Raw genomic sequence first — 24,342 nt, forward strand, 5'->3', positions numbered from 1 at the left:
GTTTCCGCTGCTTTATATTGTTTCGACCTTGCTGCAAGCTATTCCATTATTTTGCTTTTTGGACATTGATGACGTAGGAAGGTCATCACTTGGATGTAACAGCGGTCAGAATAATTCTACGCTGCTGCTTTTTTCTACCTGATATATTCTGCGTAAGATACATTCCAGTTTTCTAAGTAAACAATTCTAAAAACTAGTAAGGTGCTTTTTTTTAATAAAAATATTTGAGAATAGCAGTTGAGCTAACTGCCAGACAGATGTTCATCACTTGCGTGATGGCAAATTAGTACCGAGTTGAACTCGGCTCGAACAGCAACGTAATACGCTGTGATAACAATATAATCGTAAGCTTGATTCAATTCATATAATACAGTAATATATTAGCTAAAATAAAATAAATGTTTTAATATAATAATACTTCTTTTGACATATGTTCTAAATTAGTATACTTTAAAGTTGAGACACTTATAATGGGTATTAATAATATAAAATAAACAACAGTATTTGGAAGTATAGTCTAACAAATTGACTCATGTGGTTAGAATTGAAGCATTCTAATTAAACTAGCTAATAGTTGCTATTTGTTTCTTTGTTTGTATGTGGTAAATTAAAATTGAGTTGTGATTTAATATCAGATGATTGATAAAGCTATTTGTTTTACTATGACATATAGATAATGAGTAATACACTAAAACTTTGATAATATTGGACTATATTTTGTTACCTGTCAACAAATTGATTGTGTTATTAAATCATATAGGTGTAATATTTACATACATTGCTTTTGCTATTATTATGTCACTATTGTATAGAACGGATATTAAAACAAATTAAATGCATATATAGGTACATATTTATTAAAGAGTAAATGTTAATAAAAATATATATTATTACTAAATTATATTTTTTATGAATATATAGAAAACTTTCTGGAATTTAAACTTTTTTTGTGTATTCTTCACTAATTTGTTAGTCATAGTAATGTGGCCAAAAAATTAAATAAAAAAACTGAGAATCCGTCTTATACAATTTTAACGACAGTTTGCATTTCTCAATTAAAAGACAGATACATTTATTTATTTATATAACTAATTAAGTATACATCAAGTATGTGTCCTATTATAAAATTAACCTTTTTCAGATCATGGGTTGGATTAGTCTATTAGACATATTTTTCTTCTGCCTTTGTCTCTTTATAACGTTTTGCATCTATGGAAAATGGAAGCAGATGCGCTATAGAAACACAGGGATCAAATACGTGACACCTCCATTGCCAATATTTGGAAATAACATCAAAATGTTAACTGGTTTTGAGCATATGACGACGTTCATCACCAGTATGTATAACGCCTATCCAGATCAAAAGTAATAATATAATACTTATGATTAATAATTGTTGAAAAATATAAATTAATATACGATTGTGTTGTAGATACATTGGAATATTTCAAGGATTAAGTCCGTTGATCGTTTTGCGAGATGTGGAGCTCATCAAGACTATTGGAGTAAAAGACTTTGATACATTCCATGATCACATGGCATTTGTCGACGAACAGGGAGACGATTTATTTGGAAAGGCTTTGTTCAATCTTAAAGGTGAAACTTTGTTACTTATCAATAACTATTTATTAATATATTATCTCAAGTATCGTATAGGCTTATCTATAGAAGTGTACATATATATTATTTTGCTACACTATTAAAAGTTCATATGCAATTAATTAATGTTATTTATAAATGCACATTAAATACTGTTTTTTAATTTACAGGTAACAAATGGAGAGATATGCGAGCAGCGTTAAGTCCAGCCTTTTCCTCTTCAAAAATGAAGAACATGTTTATTTACATAGAACAGTGTGCAAAAAATACGAGTGAATTTTACCTAAAAGAGTTGGAGAGACAAGGTACACAAAAGTGGTTCAAAGTTTAATATATTTGATATCTATATAGAAATAGGTAGTAAATATTAATTTAGTGTATTCATATACATGTTTGCGGGTCAATTGCATCGCTATGAAATGTGTTTATCGTTATCGATCATTAACCTAAGGGTAGAAGTCAATAGTAATATATGCAGGGTAAAAAGTATTGTCTAACACGCATCCTTTCCAAACAAATAGTAGTGGAATAACACCAATAATTCTTTCTAGATTGAAAGCTTTAACTAAAATATATAATACACATTTTTTAATTAAAGAATATTATTAGAATAGCCAACAAATACCATCAAACAAAGAATATAATCATTTTCATACCAGAAAATACTACAAAAATATTTTGCGGAACTACATTAACTAGCAAATTTCATGTATCGGAAACAATGATTTCACATATTGGTTTAGAGTTTAAAGAACACAATAATATGGTTCCTGATCTTAAGTTAAATATACTAATATTAGCACTTAATACGTTGCTAATTTTTCTTTCATCTAAATTGCAAAATAGCTATACATTTTATTTTATATTCTTATTTGTTTTTTTTATATCAGGAAAAGATGTGATTGATATTGAAGCTAAAGATACATTTTCAAAGTATACAATCGACACGATTGCTACATCAGCTTTTGGAATCGAAACTGATTCGTTAACGGATAACAACAATAAATTTTACAGAATGAGCAAACTATTATCAAACTTCAACAAATTTCAACTAATTAAACTATTAATTATAGTATCCTTTCCTAGGGTGTCTAGGGTAACTTTATCACTATATCAAATACAGTTTTTAAGATATTTTTAAAAGGGCGAAATTAAAAATTCTGTTTATCTATATTATAGATGTTGAAATTAAGATTATCACGTCCTGAGATGTCGGATTTTTTCACGAATTTGGTTCAAGGCTCCATGAAGAACAGAGAAGATAATAATATCGTCAGACATGATATGATTCATTTGCTGATGCAAGCCAAGAAAGGATCTTTAATTCACGAGAAAGGCGTAGAAGAGAAACCAGACACTGGTTTTTCAACTGTAGAAGAATCGGCTTTGGGAAAAAGAACATCCAACATAAGTTATTATTCAAATGATGTGTTATATATTATCATACAAATATTGTGCTAAATATGTTGTTATTTCAGAATGGACAGACGAATACTTAGTAGCTCAAGCCTTGTTATTCTTCTTAGGAGGATTTGACACAACTTCATCGACAATTGCGTTCTTTTTCTATGAAGTTTCTCGTGATCCAGAAATACAGAAGAAGCTACATGAGGAAATTGACGAGCACAAAAGAAATTCAGATAACAAATTTGTTTATTACGACATTCAAAAGTTAACATATCTTGATATGTGCGTTTCAGGTAAGTTGTTAAACATATGCTCATTATAATCTAGGCTAATGTTATAATTATATTTATACATTTTTAGAAGCTTTAAGACTATGGCCTCCGGCACCTGCCGTAGATAGAGTTTGCGATAAAACATACAACCTTCCTCCTCCATCAGATGATTCTGATGTTTCGTTTGAAGTAAGAACCTTATTTTATATTTTAAACTACTCTACGATATCTAATGTGTCATGATGCTTTCAGTTAAAAGAAAACGAATTGGTCTGGCTACCAATTTACGCTATACATCGTGATCCAAAGTTTTTTTCAGACCCTGATAAATTCGATCCTGAAAGGTTCTCCGATGAGAACAAACACAATATCCAACCAGGATCATATATTCCGTTTGGAATCGGTCCTAGGAATTGCATAGGTTTTATTCATTATATTTATGAAGCTATTATTTTAATTTATATGTAAGTTAATTATGTAATATTATTATATTTTAGCATCCCGCTATGCTTTGATGGTAGTCAAGGCAGTGATATATCATATTTTATCCAATTTAGAAGTTGTTGTGACTGCGAAGTCTCAAATTCCACTACAACTGGCAAATTCTCCTTTAAATATGAAGACTAAAAATGGTATTTGGGTTGGATTGAAGAAAAGAAGCACGTGAACAAACAAGATAATATTTTTATTTAAATTAGTAATTGTATTTAAAACTATTTCGTTATGCATGGTTATAAAATATAGTGTGCAATATTATAAAATAAATCATGTAGATTTTTATGTAATGAATAATAAATAAGAGGTTTTAATATAAAATATATGCTTTATTATTAAAACTGTTGTAGGTATTGTGGGGGTTCTTACTCTTGAAATTCACGCAATAATTACCGTAACCATGAATGATCATCCGTAATAATAAGGATGAACTTGACAATAGAGTATAAAAGGAAGAGACCACACAAAAACTCTCGTTACGCTTAGAAAAAATGGTTTTTACATAAATAACATGTAATTACTCTCCGATGCAAAAAAAATATTTATTTGTTGCGAAACAAATATTTCACCAGACGACAAAAAGCACAGTAAAACTACAATATTCCCTTTACACCATTCAACCTCGGAAGGATGTCCATTAAGTAAATGTCACTTTCTAGAGGCGTATGCATATTTCGGAGGCCTGAGAGGGACTACGATTGCCGTAACAGAGAGGAACGAACTTCACTACACCGTCGCTGTCACAATGACCATCCACTCGACATCATCTCTCCGGCAGCTTTTCTACCACTGCTCGGAGAAAAACTATACTCGCCCACCATAGTTTGTTTCAATATATATAATATTATATAATAAATTATTACTAGTTCATAGGAAGATTGCTCATATGAATTATTGTTCAAACGAGCAACTATTGGTAACAAAGCAACTTGTTTACACGAAAATTGGTTACAAATCGAACCCTTACAAGCATATTGCTCACACGGCTTAAGAAAAGTTAGTTTTTTATGAAAGGTTATTTAATGACGGGACACAAAGTGATAAAAAGCAATTGATTGAAATAAGATATTAATAACTATTCATACACTATTTTATTAATAAATTTATCCGGTTTTACAAAAAAATCACCGTGCTAAATAATAATGCAATGTATTTAATTATTTTTATTGTTATATATTATATAAACATTTAAATTGCCGTATACTTATTGATGTATTAAAATAGTAAATTTCTACTTGTTTCTTAATCTAAGCAATTTAGGTTTTTACTAAAGATTCTAACAACTTTCTTATTTTATATATCATATATATAAGTTGTTGTCTAAATTTTCCATAACTTTTAAAAATGTTTTTCATGTGAATCAAGATGACTTGCAATTTAATTAGTATGCGTTCCTTAATCTTTTGTAATGATATTGTACAAAATTTTTTTCGTTCATTGTCAATGAAAATATTTATATTATTTATTAAAATATTGAAAATTATTTTTAAATTTATTTATACAACCAACATATTTTATATTCACTTCAATTTTGCTTATTAAAACAGTATTTTTTTTAAATTTATATTTCGCTAATAGATTGTATTTATTAAATTTAAGATGTTTTTCGAACTTCATTGCCAATAGTATTTTTATACAGTGGTACCTCGACTTACGAACCGATTTTCGAGATAAGAACTTTTTGCAAAATAGTTGATAAAATCATTTTTGCGAATAGATTGTATTTATTAAATTAACGATTATTTACATAGGTTAAAAAAAGGAAATAACTTTTCTTTTTTTAATATGTGTGAGTGATGTTCCGTGTAAGAAATATTTATATGAGCAGTCGCCTTACGAGTGATCGATTTGTGAGCAATATTCCTGTGACCATTTGCCATGTGGCCTGTTCACAATATGTTTTTACTTATACAGTGTTACCTCGTTTGCGCCTGTGGTTCGTATCTCGAAACCCAATTTCCCATAATATATTAATAATACATAAACACTGGAACATATATACAAAAAAACAAATATGTACCTGCAACGGGCGTCGCAAAAAACATCGCTGGGATAAATAGTTTCAGCGCGTGTACAAGTGCAGTGCGTTGCGGTTCGTATGTAGAGAGCAAAATGAGAAAGTTCGTATCTCGAAAATCGGTTCTTAGCCAAAATACCACTGTATAGAAATATTATTGCCAATAGTGTTTGAAAAAAATAAATGCAGTATATTTTCGAAGAGGATTTTATTAACTATTTTTCTATAAGCAAACTTCATAAACGTAAATAAATTTATTATAAAATATGTTGATTGTACAATTAAATTAAATTTTTAATAAATAATAATTATATTTTCTTGATAATGAACGAAAAACTTGTTGTTCAATATCATTATAAAAGATTAAGGAGCACATACAAATTAAATTGCAAGTCATTTTGATTCGCGTGTAAAACATTTTTGAAAGTCATGGAAAATATAGACGACTTGTTTTATTTATTAAATATATAAAATAAAAATAGTTGATTAGACCAAGAAACATGTATTCTATTTTTGTCCATACGCGTGAAAATAGCTAAAAATATATTTTAATGAAATCATATATATTTATAGTACATATGTACCGTAATATGATAAAAACAATCTTGTTTTTAAAACAGCATACATAAAAAACAAGATTAATATAATTTTTTATCAGATACTATAATACTATTGGTATGTGTCATATTTAATTACGCGAAATTTAATCTGTCTGTTTTTATAAAATACAACAACACAATACGTAAAAATAAATCATTTTAATTTGAGTTATGTTTAGAAAATTAAGTTTTATTAAATTGCATTATTTTACTTTATATTAATTGAGCAAATTGGGAATTAATTAATTTTTTTTAATTATTGAAATTAAAAATTATTGAAATTAAAAGGGTTAAAAAGAATTATTGACATGTGATATTTAACGTTTTTTTCTCATCGACGTTAACAAACGATATTTCGTATCCGAGAGGACTTCCATTAACAGTTTTGAATAATTATAAACCATACTTGAACAATGGTTAATGCATATATCAACTAAAATATACCAATTGCAGAATCAATGGATTACACATTCATTAGAATGACGACGTTGCTACTTTTAATAATTATTAATCTATCGTTACGCAGTTTAATAAGATCTGTATTAGACAATAACAAAAAGTCCACCTAAATCATTGATATTGGTTAAATAATCTAGGACTGAAGTTTACCCATTTACTAAAGGGTGATAAGGCAGAACTTCCTTTAGATACTTCAGTCAGAAACATTCTTCCGGCGTTTTATCTAACATTTTGGTTCCGATATGAATTAAACTAGAGTTCACTTTAATGGTTTGATTCGGCGTAGTTTTGCTCAGTCGATAATAAAGTGGTAATTCAAGAAGAAGTTTGAAAGTTATAAAATATGGCAGCGTTGTAATTAATAAATCATAAGGAATAAGCTTCACTATGTTTTGATCTAATGCACAATTAAGATAATAAGAGTAGGAATTATAATTTATATTTTTGCCTAATGTATATTTTATTATATTCGTTGGTTCGTTGTGACTAGTGGATTTTTAAAAATTCTTTGTTGCAAATCAATAAATATGATCGCTACCTGCTCCGTGGCAATATCCGGGGCTGTCCGTTTTTTATTCTTGGGGTACAGTCCAACGGTTTCTGCTGCACGTTTATTCGCGTCAGAACTATTGTTCTCATTGAAAACCGAAAACCGCTCCAATTCTACATACATTTTAGGGAAATAAAACTATTACTTTCATGGATCTTCAAACATATACTACCTAAATAATTTACTTTTTTATAAATCTCAATTTAGGTAATGATATGATTTTTAATCAATCTTAAAACATTTAAAAACTTGAAACAAATTGATTTTTAATCAATCTTTAATCTAAAAACGACATTGGTTTCGCTTACAAAAAATCAGCAGAACACCCGAAGTTGCACAATAGCCCCGAAGACATTTAAAAGTCATCAATTTGCAAAAATGTTTTGTTTATCTGTAAAACAATCCGTGAGCACTACTTCGAATAATCATCTGTAATTATCCTATCTTGAAACCAGCTTTCACTGAAGGTGATTATTTGGAGGTTGAGATAAAAACTAAAGCGATTGGCTTACATTAATGCAAGCTTCCTCGATGGACCATTATAAATATGTGAAACACTTTATTTTGAATCAATGTTCAAAGATCCTTTTATGAATCAAGAAGATTTTAAATTGCATTTTAAGTTTAATCTGATGATTTTTAGTTCAATGAAAAATACACATTCATTGTAACTGTAATCTAAGCGAATTAACCAAGCCTTTAATTAGGTTAGGTTAGGGTTTGAACAGCAAATATACATTTCGCAAGTGTCTAATTGAGTTTCATAGACATTTTAGAGCAGTAAATAATTTCATGAGCGCCTATTAAATTAAATTAAATTTTCGCTAGTAATAATATATCATATGTCTACGAGTGTAAATGTATTTAGATATATTTTTACTGAAACAGTTAGAGAAAATATATTGATATGATTGAAAATATACCTTCACTGAAAAATACATATTTACTGTAACATATAATATAACTGAGCTTCATGGCCACAAAGTAGCCAAACGTGTTTTATATTATATGTATATTATATACGCAGCTTAAGAACCATTGTTACTTAATTTAGGGACCGCAGGTATATTGAAAAATCTACTTAATACCTTTATGCGAGGCATTGCATCAGTCGCGTTTGTAACTTGGCACAGTAAACACATTGTTCTTAAAAATAAAGTACGTTTATATTTTTTTTTTGTGAATAATTAAAATAAATGTTTCTTTACTTTTTGCAGAACTGCCACTATTTAATATATACATTCTTCATATCCCTGGGCCTTTTTATAGTTTATTGCTGTTATGGAAAATGGAAGCATATGTATTATAAAGGCACTGGAGTAAAATACGTGAGTCCACCGCTACCAATTTTTGGAAACAACTTTAAAATCCTGCTTGGGCTCGAAAATAGGCTTTCGTTCATCAAGAGAATATACAGCAGTTATCCTGATCAAAAGTACTATATTTATTTAATATATTGTATTATTATGTTCATATTTACTTCTGTTTTATAAAAGATACATAGGCATGTTTGATGGCTTGCAACCTATGATTATGTTAAGAGATCCTGATCTTGTTAAATCTATCGGAGCCAAAGATTTTGATTCATTCCATGGTCGCAAAACTATATTAGACGAAGAAGCAAGTGGTGATCTATTTGGAAAAACTTTGTTCAGTCTTAAAGGTAAATATGTTTGTAATAATTGTGTTTTAAAATTTTACTAAGCCATGCAAAATTTAGGTAATAAATGGAGAGAAATGCGAGCTACATTAAGCCCAGCTTTTTCATCTTCTAAAATGAAGAGCATGTTTATATACATAGAACAATGTGCTAAGAACATGAGTGAATTTTATTTGAAGGAATTAGAGAGACAAGGTTATTGATTTATTTAATTGATATAATATCTTGTCCATATTCTAAGTTGTGAATTACAGGAAAGGACGTCATTGAGATTGAAGCTAAGGATACATTTTCAAAATACACAATAGACACAATAGCCACTTCAGCATATGGAGTTGAAAATAATTCATTAAAAAATGAAAACAACGACTTTTACAGAATGAGCAAACTCATGTTTAGTTTTAGTAAACTTCAGTCTTTAAAGTTGTTGTTTGTTTTTACGTTTTCTAAGATAGCTAAGGTGATTATTAAATATATTTTATTTAACTAAATTGTAGTGATAATATGATGTAATATTTTTTCAGATGTTGAAAGTCAGATTGACACGTCCGGAGTTATCTGATTTTTTTAGGCCTTTGATTACAAATTCTATTAAGAACAGGGAAGAAAATAATATCATAAGACACGATATGATTAATTTATTGATGCAAGCTAAAAAAGGATCTCTAGTTCACGATAAAGCGACAGATGATACTGCAGATACAGGTTTTTCTACAGTAGAAGAATCGGCAGTCGGAAAGGAGACATCAAACATAAGTTATTATTTTCATAATTTTTTATAAGTATGTTATACTAGAAATAGCAATAATTAAAATGTGTTATTTTATACCAAATTATATGTTCATGTATTTTATTTTACAATTATCTAAATAATTTAATATGTCATACTAAAAATAGTATTGTTACTTTAGAATGGACCGACGATTATTTATCAGCACAAGCATTAATTTTCTTCGTCGGAGGATTTGACACAACTTCTTCGGCTATATCATTTTTCTTCTATGAAATTTCTAAAAATCCTGATATACAAATGAAGTTACACGAAGAAATTGATGAGTATAAAAGAAATAATGAGAATGATTTCGTGTATTACGATATCCAGAAGTTGAAATATCTTGATATGTGCGTTTCGGGTAAGTTGTGATCATATTTGATACAATATCTAATTAATATAAAATTAAAATGCCATATATATTGTTATAGAAACATTGAGAATGTGGCCCCCAATTCCGGCTGTAGATAGAAATTGTATTAAAGCATACAACCTTCCTCCTCCATCTGACGATTCTAAAATTCCATTCCAAGTTAGAAATACTTCTAAGAAATAATTTACAACAAAATTATATTTATCTACACATACTATCATTTTTTAGTTGAAAGAGAATGTATTAGTTTTGCTGCCTGTGTATGCTTTACACCATGATACAAGATACTATACAGATCCTGAGCGATTTGATCCTGAAAGGTTCTCTGAAGAGAACAAACACAATATCATTCCAGGCACTTACATTCCATTCGGAATCGGTCCTAGAAATTGCATAGGTTTTAATGATTTTACTTATTATTTAATTCATCTAATTAACTTATATTTTATTGTCGTTATGTTATATTTTAGCTTCTCGGTATGCGTTGATGGTTATCAAAGCGATAATATTCCACATTTTATCAAATTTGGAAATCGTAGTGACGGAAAAATCTGAAATTCCATTGACTTTGTCTAACCATCCATTCATCATGACAGGCAAGAATGGTATTTGGGTGGGTTTGAAGAAAAGAACTACGTGATTTCAGCATTTATATTTATATATATATATATATATATATATATATATATATATATATATATATATATATATATATATATATATATATATATATATATATATATATATATATATATATATATATATATATATATATATATATATATATATATATATATATATATATATATATATATATATATATATATATATATATATATATATATATATATATATATATATATATATATATATATATATATATATATATATATATATATATATATATATATATATATATATATATATATATATATATATATATATATATATATATATATATATATATATATATATATATATATATATATATATATATATATATATATATATATATATATATATATATATATATATATATATATATATATATATATATATATATATATATATATATATATATATATATATATATATATATATATATATATATATATATATATATATATATATATATATATATATATATATATATATATATATATATATATATATATATATATATATATATATATATATATATATATATATATATATATATATATATATATATATATATATATATATATATATATATATATATATATATATATATATATATATATATATATATATATATATATATATATATAATATTTGTATTTGAATAAAATATTATTGTATCAAATAATACCTATATTTTATATTATACACCATTATAAGGCGCTGTGGAAACCTGTTTGATGATCAGAACAATAATATTAATAAAAAAACAGGATCTCTTAAAAGATTTTGAGCTTGATACTTCCTTTTAATGTCAATAAATCATCAGAAAAATATTCATTAATCTATATTTGTTAAAACGATCTGAAGTCACATTAAAAATATTCAGTCTGGGCGAAGAGGGGGACATAAAAGACCCCATATTCTATGGTTCATGTCATGAATTTTTGATTATTAATATCATTTAATACATATGTGTAATTCTAAAACAAAGGTCGCGCGTATGTTGCTATGGTTGTTAGTTTATTCTAGCCACAGGTGATAATTTATTAAAATACAAGTATTTATATGTGTTGAAAAGTGTATTAAGTCATTTATGAGTATATTTTGGAATACAAAGAAAACCAGAATAGCACAAAACATTTTAGTCCGTTCGCGCATATAATTAACGCGTCAGTAAATGTTTAAAATCTTGATAATATCTATTAATTGTAGGGATTGCAATACCGGTAATACCGGTATTAGGACAAAAATTTACATTCGGTACTACCGGTATTACAAAATAAAATATCAGTAGTACCGAAAATATATTTTTTTAAATCTTATTTATTAAAAATTATATCTCCATGTCATACAACTACGAAAGCAACGATCCCAAGCAGAGATTAGGGAATTAACCTAAATAGTCTTATCGGTGTAGGATATCAAAGTAGAAATATATTGTCCATTTTAGTCATAGAGGGGCGAAATATCGGTATATTCTACTAATGCAAAAAATTTCATCTGTGAATATTTTAGCACAAATTAAAAAATATAATTGAACATATTTGATATTTAGGTGTTATCATAAAAGTAATTCATTTGCTTTATCTCAGGCAAGTCTAACGGTACCTATCAGTTCCCAGTAATTATGTTATGTAACAGAAGAACGGCCTGCCGGCCCCTTTCTTACGATAGGGTTGGCTGGCGAAGTAGAAACGAAACACGAGCAGGTATAGCATACATGAAATTTTTCCTATTGTTTGTACATTTTAGTTTCATTCAGACATATTTTTACCTAAATAGTCCACAGAATATGCTTCACTAAACATAGGTGTTTAATATTAGTAAGTAAGTCTCAATAATTATATTTAAATAAAAACGTATTTAATTTTTTTTAAGACTAGTACCAGACTATACATTGTAAATAAGTAATAATTAAAATGTGTTGTTTTTTTTTTACAGAAAATTTTATTCATATTTTTCATATTAAGTAAATTAATATGAAAAATATTTTTATTGTTGTAATAACTAAATATTATTTATTGCTTTTTATAACCTTACAACATTGAGAGTAGACATATTTTTTTTAATTTTAAAAAACATATAAGATCATTTAAATATTTAAAAAAATGCAAATCAATTTAGAAAAATAAATTGCATACGATAAGCCAAATTGTTTGGGATTAAAAAGGTTATGCAATATTTACATATTTTTTATTTCTATAATATTTACATAAACTTGCCAAATTCAAGAGGGTCTTTTTATAATTCACGTCAAAAGCAATAAAATCGTGCCGTCGCAGTGGAAACTGCAACTTTTTATAACAATATTACAATTTACAATAGGTGGAAATCAAATTAAGCATATCTAAACCAAATTTCGACCAATAGGAGAGCGCACAAAACAGTTATCCCTTCTCAGAAGTCAAAAATCCACGTCAAAAGCAATAAAATCGTGTCCGCGCCGTTGCACTGCAAAGTGAATTCTAAACAGGGACGTCATTTGAAAGGAGGAGCAGGTGGTAGAATTTGTCTCCCTCTTTTTCCAGAAAAATTCATGTAAATAATAAATGAAATGCTATGTACACTAATGAAATCGAAATATAAAATAACGATTACTGACTGGCCAACTCTTGTTACCCCTGAAAAAATCTAAAATGACGTCTCTGTACTTTCAATATAATTAAATAGGTACAACTATACAGTAGCACTTATGTGCATATTAAGCACTGAAAATATATTTGTCTAGATCAGTGGTGTCAAACTCATACATAAAGATGGACCGTTAAATTCATTTGAAGAGTCTGCGGGCTGCATAAAAACCCGCAAAAAACTGTAGCGAGCAAAATCGTATTTTACCTTTATAAAAAATAGAAGTTTAAAGTTTTTCTAATTAAATTAAAATCAAATAAAAAAAAATTACTTTCTTTTTACATTAAAAAAGAAAAAAAAATATTAAAAAAAAATTGTTGGGGGAAACTTGAATGAATTTATGCAAAAGAAACAATTAAAATATAATATTCAACGCGAGCCGACTTAATATAATCATACATCTGATTCATAAAATACAACAATAATATTTTAAAGCACTTGTGCTGATATTTGAAGACGTATACAAAACGTTAAAATAGATGAATAATTTACAAAAAAAAACTTTTGCGATTTGTGTAAAATAAAAAAAAATAATCAGTCTGATATGATATCACTATCAGGACTACAAGTTCAATATTCGTTATTGATAATGTAACATGTTATATTTGTACCAAAGTTATTCTCGTATTTTATAAGGAGCGTTTGAGAAGACATCTGGTTGCGATTTGTTGTTTACAAAGCACTGGCACTGGATTCAACTTATTTTTTAACAATCATACAAGGCCAAATCAGTCGTGTCTGTAATTTAATACGTCGAGCACCTTATTTTGGTAACGAGCGTGTTAAGTATTTTTGGAAGCATTAAAGTATTGACTTCAAATTCAATTCTTTCAGACCATGGAGTGGCTTAGTTTTATCAACATTTTCTATTTCTCTATTAGCCTCTTTTTAGCTTATTGCTTATATGGAAAATGGAAGCATATGCATTATAAAGGCACTGGAGTCAAATACATAACACCTCCATTGCCAGTATTTGGAAACAGTGCAAATATGTTTGTGGGGCTGGAGAAATTTACGACGTTTGTTTTGAGAATTTACAACGCTTATCCAGATCAAAAGTAATCTTTTTTCACTTATAATTTTTGTATAAAATATGAGGCTTTGCTTCAATTATAGATATATTGGCATATTTGATGGTATGCAACCGTTGATTGTATTGAGAGACGCTGATCTGATCAAATCGATAGGAGTGAAAGACTTTGATTCTTTCCATGATCACAGAGCTATATTAAACGAAGAATCTGGCGATCTTTTCGGAAAGGGTTTATTCAGTCTTAGGGGTAAAGATAATAATACTAATAATATATTATGCATCATTATATATTTTACATATAAACATCTAGGTAACAGATGGAGAGAAATGCGAGCAACTTTAAGCCCAGCTTTCTCATCATCTAAAATGAAGAATATGTTTATATACATAGAACAGTGCGCTAAAAACATGAGCGAATTTTATCTAAAGGAATTAGAAAAACAAGGTAATTGACTTACATAGTTTTTATATTAAACTTTGTTCATATTGAAAATTTTATATTACAGGAAAGGATGTCATTGAGATCGAAGCTAAGGATACGTTTTCAAAATACACAATAGACACAATAGCTACTTCAGCATTTGGAATTGAGATAAATTCATTATCAGATGAAAGTAATGAATTCTATAGAATGGGAAAACTCTTGTCTAACTTCAGTAAACTACAATCTTTGAAGCTCCTTCTTTTTGTGACGTTTCCAAAGCTGGCCAAAGTGATATTTATACAAAATATATTTATACGCTAGTATTTATTAGAGATATGTAAATAAAATATTTTTAGATGCTGGATATACAATTAGCACGTTCAGATTCATCAGCTTTCTTCAATTCATTAATTACTAGTTCGATGAAAAATAGGGAAGAGAATAAAATCATCAGACACGATATGATTAATATATTAATGGAAGCTAAAAAAGGATCTTTAGTACACGAAAAAGCGACAGAGGTTACAGCAGATACTGGTTTTGCTACTGTAGAAGAATCGGCAGTCGGAAAGAAGACATCAAACACAAGTAGCTATTTACATAATATACTGTAATATTTAGAAGATGTTATGATGTTATTAACAAATGTTTCAGAATGGACAGACGATTACTTGGTGGCTCAAGCGTTTTTATTCTTCCTCGGAGGATTTGACACAACTTCAGGAGTACTCTCGTTTTTCTTCTATGAAATATCTAAGAATCCTGATATACAGAAAAAGCTACACGAAGAAGTTAGCGAGCATAAACAAAAATCGGATAACAAATTCGTATACTATGATATCCAGAAGTTAAAATATCTTGATATGTGCGTTTCAGGTGAGTTGGGTAACATTTTTTAATGCACTCCAATGCAAGTTTATAACAATATATTTATGCTTTAGAAACATTGAGAGTATGGCCTCCAGCTCCAGCTGTTGATAGACAATGTGCTAAAACATACACTCTACCATCTCCATCTGATGATCCTAATATTTCATACGAAGTAAGAACTACTTTCATTACAGACAATTCAGTAAAATTAATTTTGTTATATTTTTTTAGATAAAAGAGAACGATTTAATCTGGTTGCCTATTTATGCTATACATCACGATCCAAGATACTATTCAGACCCTGAACGATTCGATCCTGAAAGGTTCTCTGATGAAAATAAACATAATATCGTACAAGGTTCTTACATACCGTTTGGAATTGGCCCAAGAAATTGCATAGGTTTGCATTTTTTTTATAAATCAATTGACCTGAAAAATTCCTATTTATTATTGTGTTATTATTTTATTTTAGCATCTCGATATGCACTGATGGTTATGAAAGCGATAATATATCACATTCTATCAAACTTGGAAGTCGTAGTGACAGAGAAATCCGAAATTCCAGTACAATTAGCACACTCTCCATTTAATTTGAAAAGCCAAAATGGTATTTGGGTTGGTTTGAAGAAGAGAAGTGCATAACCCATTTGTACTTTTATATTTAGCATTAAAATAAAAAGTACACAAAACCTGAAGTTAATTTCAAGTGTTATATACAACTATTTTTATCTAGTCTCAAACTTTTTACATGTTTTTTTTTGTTCATATTTATGTTATAAATTTTAAAACATAACAAAGCTTAAGTATGAGTAAATTATATTTTTATATATACTTATTATAATAAGCATTTGGGTAATTGATTTTTTAAAAAATCGATACAATCAATTATTGTGAAGCACGTGGTTAATATTATATTGCATTATTGAAATAAAATATGTCTAACCATATTTCATTGTAATATGTGGTTAAAAAAATAATATATATATATATATATATATATATATATATATATATATATATATATATATATATTTTTGTTAAACACAATATCGTACCAGGTTCTTATATACCTTTTAGAATAGGTCCAAGAAATTGCATAGGTTAAAATCATTTTATTTATCAATTATTTAATCTGGTTAAAGCGTATTCTATTTTTGTGTTATTATTATATTTTAGCATCAAGATATGCACTGATGGTTATCAAAGCGATAATATATAACATATTATCAAAGTTGGTTGGAGGTTGTTGTCATGAAGAGATCCGAAATTCCAGTACAATTAGCTACTACATCTTTTAATTTAAAAAGGAAAAATGGTATTTGGGTTGGATTGAAGAAAAGAAGTACATAAGAAATAAAGTTAAAACTATTTTTTTTAGTTTTAAAAAGTAAAAAAATGGTTATAGATCTACTGGCTTATTTTATAAAATACAACAATATATATTGTCAATAATATAAGCAAATAAAAAATATATGCCTTCTTAAACTGAATTGTTTTTTAATCTATATTTTATTAAATAAAAACATATAATGAATGTATAACTTTTCAGTTAATAATTGATTTTAATCGAACACATTATTTCGTTGGCACGATGAATAAACTTGTTCTGCAAGTCACTAATAATTATAGCAATTACATTTAATACGCTTTAACGAGTAATTGCAACACATTTTAGTGTCACGCTTAACTGGTAATTCTGACAATAGTTTGTGTTATTACCCATATTTTTTAATAAAATAAATGTGTTTCTAAAAATATCTACATATTTTTTTATTAAAATTAAATATAATATACTTTTTAAATCCATGTAGCTAAAAGTTGTTAAAAATTATTAATGACTTACTGTGATTTTTGTTTATAAATATTGTAGAAAGTGACATTTTTAAATAAAATATGCTTACTATATATTTAACAATTAAACAACTATTGCAATAGGCACAGCAGTCTAATTTGAAAACATGTTTTTTATGCTACTATTCTTTGACTTTTTTAAAAAAAAAATATGAATCCTAGTACCGTTTTGCTGAGAATGCTTTGAAAGTCATTGTATTATGGGCGTAGTGTCTACTCAATAAATCACTTTTTAAAGTTTTTAAGGGGTGGCGTCGACAACCCAGTAACGCTCAGCGACTTTCGACTGTAAGTTTTAGAGTCGCGATTACGTCCTTCAGAACGTTCAGCTTGCACAAACCATCCAGCTTCTCAATGAGCTTGCCAAACACAAATATTTTTTTGGTGATAGTTATGAGTAGCTGGGAAAAAATATGTAGATTAGTGCTCATCTATTTTAGATGTGTACTATAACTGTTTTTTATGTTTAATTGGTTCCATCAGCTGTACCGTTAACTATGAGGTCATTCAAACGACCATTTTAAATTATAAAAAAAATAACTAACTCGCAGACAAAATGCCTAACAATATAAATCACTTAACACGCGAGCGAGTGAAAGAGAAAATTATCTCACCACTCGGACTTGCAAATGTATATATATATATATATATACTATATATAAATAAATAACCATATAACCTATATTAATGTGCCGGATTTATTAATTGACTCTCTTCAACTCACAATTGTACTCTCCAATCGAAAATATTTTTCGCAAATTTATAGGCATTACAAATAAATATGAAATATTCACATTTATTTTGGAGTTTAAGGCATTAGAGCTCTTAACTACCGGTCCATTAGCTCAACATCCTGTGGGCTGTACGCCAACGAAATGCTCTACCTCCTTTTTCGACCTAAGCCGTCAAAAAATAATTTATTTATTAAAATTACGACCATCGTGACCTGACAGGTTAACCTAATGGGTCACGATTGCCAAACGTATAAAATATATTATGCCTGCACTACACTCTCTGGAAGTTGGCCAAGGTTGGCTAAGGACGGAGAATATAGTGGGTTACTTCGGTTGAGTTCGGTTCTGCCCGTTCTAAAATCTCTCGGAAGTTGTGAGAGGTTACCGAGAACGGGAGGTAAAGTGGGGGTAATTCAGTCGACTCGGCCAGCTTCGAGCGCTTCCGAACATTGTTGGCAAAAGGACCGAAGTCAAAGGGGCCGAAGTCGGAGCTGCTGAGATACTTCCCCTTTCGCTCTCTCGCGTGTTAAGTGACGAGAGTGAGAGAGATAATGATATGGTGTTTCGGAAACTGAAATAGAACGAGTAACTCGGTTCAATTTCAGTATGCGCGTAAGCGTCCTATGGTTAATACGCATGTCGAGCGCTGCATCGTGGTCACGTGGTCAAGTTATAATAACACATGCTTATCGGGGACTTCAACAGACTCTTACTGACATCCTTGAATATTTTAGGGCACCAAAAGGGATTAATTATATTTTTGATAATATATTTTTCTAACAGATATCGTTATTATATTTTTTTTCATATAAAATTAAATAATTAGTGGTACTTGATTTTGTTAAAAAAAATCGTTTCGAATATCCTTGTGTGTCTTCCTAGATCGGTTTATATAAATGTCACACCATAACGAATTCTTATTTAGAATCGATGGCGACAAATTCTAGGATAGTCACATATGTGATGTTCGTATTCTGAATTATCATTTTTATGCCTTATATCATTTTGCAAAAGCCGACAAAGATTTTGCGTAAATTGAATATTTACGACCGAAAAGTTTTCACTGATTTTGTATTGGTGAGTTCCCACACAAACTTTTATAATTATCAGTAGCGTAATTTTAATAATTGCGATTATTTGGCACATTTTTCGATCACGCGCAAATATGTGGGCTGTACATGACAGAAGCCGCCGTCCGGACGGCATATGAAATTTGCGACAGTGTCTCGGCCGACTTCAGTTTTAACTTCGGTTCGGACAACTTCCAGAGAGTATAGTGCAGGCATTACAATTTAAAAATACATACAGAACGGGTTCAACTGTGGATTCCGAACGTTGACCTAAGCCAGGGGATGAGAAGAGAGAAGCGGCGTGTTTATATAGGTATGTTTAGTAAAAATTAAAACAAAAAAATAAATATGATATTTAAACCAAGCCGATTAAGCACATTTTCAAGATATACTATAAGTTTGATTTTTAAATATAACTGAACTTATTTAATGTTTATAAATAAAATTCTATTATGTTTCTACAAATTACAGAAAAATACACATTGAGTGATTAAACCTATCAGTATTACATAATAGCTATAAAAAAATTGCGACTCACTGTGATATGATAAGCTTGTAAAAATATTATCGAGAGACAAGTACAGTTCTCGTCACTCAACATTTTATAAATGATTAAATACACTACATTAAATAATAATAAAAAAGCAGTTTAAGTTTGGGCAAAAATGAAAACATGAGTTCAATGGCTGTTGATTCTAGTTTTTGTATTAAATTGATTTTTATATTTTATAAGAAGCTGTATTTCAATAAAATAAATTATATTAGGCTGCGAGCCATAGTTTTGGAAACGCTACTATAATCACTATTTAATAATCATACGAGGCCATATCAGTCGCAACTCTAATTTAACCCGATGAACATCTTTACTTGGTACGTAGCAAGTTAATCTCTTTTAAATTATAACCATATTATATACGAGTTAAAATATTTGTAGATCATGGAGTGCTGTTGTTGTATGAACATTTTATTTATTCCTCTTGGCCTACTTTTAATTTATTGTATATATGGAAAATGGAAGCATATGCATTACAAAGGCACTGGAGTCAAATACCTTACACCTCCATTACCTATATTTGGAAACAACGTTAAAATGTTTGTGGGTATGGAGAAATTGACGGCTTTTACCTCAAGAATGTACAACGCATATCCAGATCAAAAGTAGTATAACTTTATTTTATATTTTTTTTTTAAATGTTGAGGTCTAATACCATTACAGATATATTGGCATATTTGAGGGTATCAAACCGTTGATTGTATTAAGAGATGCCGATCTTATCAAATCGATTGGAGTAAAAGATTTTGATTCATTCCATAATCACAGACCTTTAATAAGCGAAGATACTGGTGATCTCTTCGGAAAGATTTTGTTTAATCTTAGAGGTGAATATATTAATATTGTTTATGTCTTTAAACTTTTACTTGAATAAATAAAGTTTAGGTAATAAATGGAGAGAAATGCGAGCAGCTCTAAGTCCAGCTTTTTCATCTTCGAAAATGAAGAATATGTTTATTTACATAGAACAGTACGCCAAATATATGAGTGAATTTTATCTTAAGGAATTAGAAAGACAAGGTAGTTGACTTACTTACTTTTTATATTAAATCTTGTTCATATTAATAATTTTAAATTACAGGAAAGGATGTCATTGATATCGAAGCTAAGGATACGTTTTCAAAATACGCAATAGACACAATAGCTACTTCAGCATTTGGAATTGAGATAGATTCATTAACAGATGAAAGTAATGAATTCTATAAGATGGGCAAACTTCTTTCTAACTTTAGCAGAATTCAATCTTTAAAGATGCTGTTTTTTATTACGTTTCCCAAGCTAGCAAAAGTTTTTATTTATCTATATAATTATAATATCATGAAAATCTTAATATTCTGACATAATAAAATATATTTTTCAGTTTTTCAACATAAGTTTGGCACGTGCAGATGCATCTTCCTTTTTTACGTCATTGGTTACAAACTCTATGAAAAACAGGGAAAAAAATAATATCGTCCGACACGATATGATTAATTTATTAATGGAAGTTAAAAAAGGATCTTTAGTACACGAAAAAGCAGCAGAGGATACTGCAGATACTGGTTTTTCTACTGTAGAGGAATCGGCAGTCGGAAAAAAGACATCAAACATGAGTAATTTTTCGCATAATATTTATTTTTATTTAATCTTTCGTCGTAACCAGAGAGGCGTGAGCCCAATGCGTTACAACGGGAAAATCTGTAGCAAATGAGTAAGTCAATCAGACATAATGAATATTAACCACCAGACTAGAAAACGGTGAAATTATTATGTGCTTTACAATTTATAATCAATCACTGCAGCTGAAGCCAGTTTTTTTTAAAATAGCGCATTTTTTAAATAAAAATTCGAGTTCCGCTACCGGGGCTCGAACCCATAACCTCAGAGTTACTAGTCTGAGACGTTACAGACTACGCTATTCCGTCTTATGTAATATCAAGAACATGCTGTGTTAAATATTTATTAATATATATTCTAGAATGGACAGACGATTACTTAGTCGCTCAAGCGTTTTTATTCTTCATCGGAGGATTTGACACAACTTCAGCGGTACTGTCATTTTTCTTCTATGAAATATCTAAGAATCCTGATATACAGAAAAAGCTACACGAAGAAATTGATGAACATAAAAAAAAATCCGATAACAAATTCGTATATTACGATATCCAAAAGTTAACATATCTTGATATGTGCGTTTCAGGTGAGTTGTGTAACATTTTTTAATGCACTCCAGTGCAAGATTATAACAATATATTTATGCTTTAGAAACATTAAGATTATGGCCTCCAGCTCCAGCTGTTGATAGACAATGTGCTAAAACATACACTCTACCATCTCCATCTGATGATCCTAATATTTCATACGAAGTAAGAACTACTTTCAATACAGACAATTCAGTAAAAATAATTTTGTTATATTTTTTTAGATAAAAGAGAACGATTTAATCTGGTTGCCTATTTATGCTATACATCGTGATCCAAGATACTATTCAGACCCTGAACGATTCGATCCTGAAAGGTTCTCTGATGAAAATAAACATAATATCGAACAAGGTTCTTACATACCGTTTGGAATCGGCCCAAGAAATTGCATAGGTTTGCATTTTTTTATAAATCAATTGACCTGAAAAATGCTTATTTTATTATTGTGTTATTATTTTATTTTAGCATCTCGATATGCACTGATGGTTATGAAAGCGATAATATATCACATTCTATCAAACTTGGAAGTCGTAGTGACAGAGAAATCCGAAATTCCAGTACAATTAGCACACTCTCCATTTAATTTGAAAAGCCAAAATGGTATTTGGGTTGGTTTGAAGAAGAGAAGTGCATAACCCACTTGTACTTTTATATTTAGCATTAAAATAAAAAGTACACAAAGCCTGAAGTTAATTTCAAGTGTTATATACAACTATTTTTATCTATTCTTAACTTTTTTGTTAATATTTATGTTATAAATTTTAAAACATAACAAAGCTTAAGTATGAGTAAATTATATTTTTATATGTACTTATTATAATAAGCATTTGGGTAATTGATTTTTTAATGCATCGATACAATCAATTATTGTAAAGCATATGGTTAATATTATATTTTATTATTGAAATAAAATATGTCTAACTGTATTTCATTGTAATATGTTATTAAAAATATATTTTTTTGTTATAAAACATTTTACTTCATAATATATTATATAACCTGAAATCGTTATTGCATACAGCTTAAAAAAACTGTTAGTTTATATAACTTTTTAAAGTAAATAGTCTAATTATTAGAGCTTTACTTAGGTCATTATGAAAGCTCAGTTTCAAATGCATATAAATTATTTTTTATAATTAAATGATTTTTTTAATTGAAATTTATTATACTGTATATCCTCACAATAGAGCTGTATTCGAGACCGCTGAAGAAAGCGAATCGGCAATGAATTGGTAAAGTGAGGGGCTCCGCATAACGAAGTCGAGCATCCTTGACGCCTTAGCGTTGTGCATACATAATATCCATTTCTGTATGAACGTCACTTCCAACATTAAAACTTTAAGCATCTCTGCCTAAACTGTAAGAAAATGCTACAGACATAGTGATATTCAACAACGTGATAATTAGCGATGTTGAGCGAATCCGATTTTATGCAATTACTCTGAAAGACTATCAGGTCTTCAGCATATAATAAATAGAATTTTTAATTGCCATATGTATGTCGTTGATAAAGAGTAAAAAAAGCATATAATATTAACTGAAGACGGCTGCGATGGAAAGAAAACAATTGTAAAATCGCAACAGATAGAAATACGTTATTATTGCACTTATATACTCTTTTGTAGAAAAGAGTATATAAGCTATCGCTCTTTCATACTTTCAACAATTAGGCCAATGCTGCGATTTGGGGCGGAAACAGACTATGTTGTTATTTGTCACTTTTTTTATAAAAATTGCATAAAGGTGAATTTAAACGTATGTACATAAATTTGGCAATGTTATCATTGTACATTTGCGATTTGGGTAATTGCTAGTGACATTCTACCAACTTTTATTGATCTATTTTTATGTGTATAGACACTAGCTGTGCTTTTTTTAGGTTCATTTTTTAGTGTGTGACGAATAAACTTGTACTGCAAGTCACAACCCCTTATAGCAATTAGTTTTATTAAACTTTTAACAAGTAATTGTGAAAATATTATTGTTTACATCATCACTATCTATGTAATTAAAAAAAAAAAAAAAAAAATCTTGGGGTTAATGAGGATTCAATGGACATAAATAAAATTACATAAAAAGGAAAAAAAATATTTAGAGTGCATCATAGCTGCGTGACGTTATCACTAAACA

General features: G+C 28.6%; 2 protein-coding genes across 3 annotated transcripts; both read left to right on the forward strand.

Moving 5' to 3' along the window:
• The first annotated feature begins 77 nt into the window (after positions 1-77).
• LOC148227039 (uncharacterized) lies at positions 78-16,617 on the forward strand. Its single transcript, XM_088201908.1, has 30 exons — positions 78-152; positions 235-344; positions 1,142-1,365; positions 1,433-1,596; positions 1,770-1,904; positions 2,490-2,695; positions 2,779-3,010; positions 3,078-3,299; positions 3,367-3,467; positions 3,531-3,699; positions 3,776-3,941; positions 6,986-6,992; positions 8,616-8,833; positions 8,895-9,061; positions 9,119-9,253; positions 9,313-9,518; positions 9,583-9,814; positions 9,970-10,191; positions 10,262-10,362; positions 10,432-10,600; positions 10,674-10,839; positions 14,322-14,555; positions 14,614-14,777; positions 14,841-14,975; positions 15,037-15,242; positions 15,311-15,542; positions 15,609-15,830; positions 15,896-15,996; positions 16,056-16,224; positions 16,297-16,617. The coding sequence occupies exons 3-30, from the start codon at positions 1,145-1,147 to the stop codon at positions 16,464-16,466; spliced, it is 4,872 nt and encodes a 1,623-aa protein (XP_088058034.1). The 5' UTR covers positions 78-152; positions 235-344; positions 1,142-1,144; the 3' UTR covers positions 16,467-16,617.
• A 3,103-nt stretch (positions 16,618-19,720) lies between these two features.
• Positions 19,721-23,183, forward strand: LOC148227040 (cytochrome P450 9e2-like). Of its 2 annotated transcripts, XM_088202764.1 has the most exons (11): positions 19,721-19,792; positions 20,245-20,349; positions 20,414-20,637; positions 20,696-20,859; positions 20,918-21,052; positions 21,114-21,319; positions 21,393-21,624; positions 21,990-22,211; positions 22,277-22,377; positions 22,437-22,605; positions 22,678-23,183. In XM_088202764.1, the coding sequence occupies exons 3-11, from the start codon at positions 20,417-20,419 to the stop codon at positions 22,845-22,847; spliced, it is 1,620 nt and encodes a 539-aa protein (XP_088058890.1). In that variant the 5' UTR covers positions 19,721-19,792; positions 20,245-20,349; positions 20,414-20,416; the 3' UTR covers positions 22,848-23,183. The 2 variants fall into 2 exon arrangements, with proteins under 2 accessions (XP_088058890.1, XP_088058891.1); XM_088202765.1 differs by lacking the exon at positions 19,721-19,792 and having other exon boundaries at positions 20,242-20,349.
• Positions 23,184-24,342: the final 1,159 nt, after the last annotated feature.

Source organism: Plectrocnemia conspersa, unplaced genomic scaffold, assembly GCF_051122295.1.
Source record: "Plectrocnemia conspersa isolate PC_06_02 unplaced genomic scaffold, ASM5112229v1 ptg000013l, whole genome shotgun sequence".
Lineage (NCBI taxonomy): Eukaryota > Metazoa > Arthropoda > Insecta > Trichoptera > Polycentropodidae > Plectrocnemia > Plectrocnemia conspersa.

Bases quoted from the DNA above. Each gene is read 5' to 3' on its own strand.
- LOC148227040 (XM_088202764.1), top strand. From the start codon at position 20,417: ATGGAGTGCTGTTGTTGTATGAACATTTTATTTATTCCTCTTGGCCTA. The intron at 20,638-20,695 runs GTAGTATAACTT...ATACCATTACAG, and splicing joins AACGCATATCCAGATCAAAA to ATATATTGGCATATTTGAGG. The intron at 21,053-21,113 runs GTAGTTGACTTA...TTTAAATTACAG, and splicing joins TAAGGAATTAGAAAGACAAG to GAAAGGATGTCATTGATATC.
- LOC148227039 (XM_088201908.1), top strand. From the start codon at position 1,145: ATGGGTTGGATTAGTCTATTAGACATATTTTTCTTCTGCCTTTGTCTC. The intron at 3,700-3,775 runs GTTTTATTCATT...ATTATATTTTAG, and splicing joins CGGTCCTAGGAATTGCATAG to CATCCCGCTATGCTTTGATG. The intron at 14,778-14,840 runs GTAAAGATAATA...ATAAACATCTAG, and splicing joins GGGTTTATTCAGTCTTAGGG to GTAACAGATGGAGAGAAATG.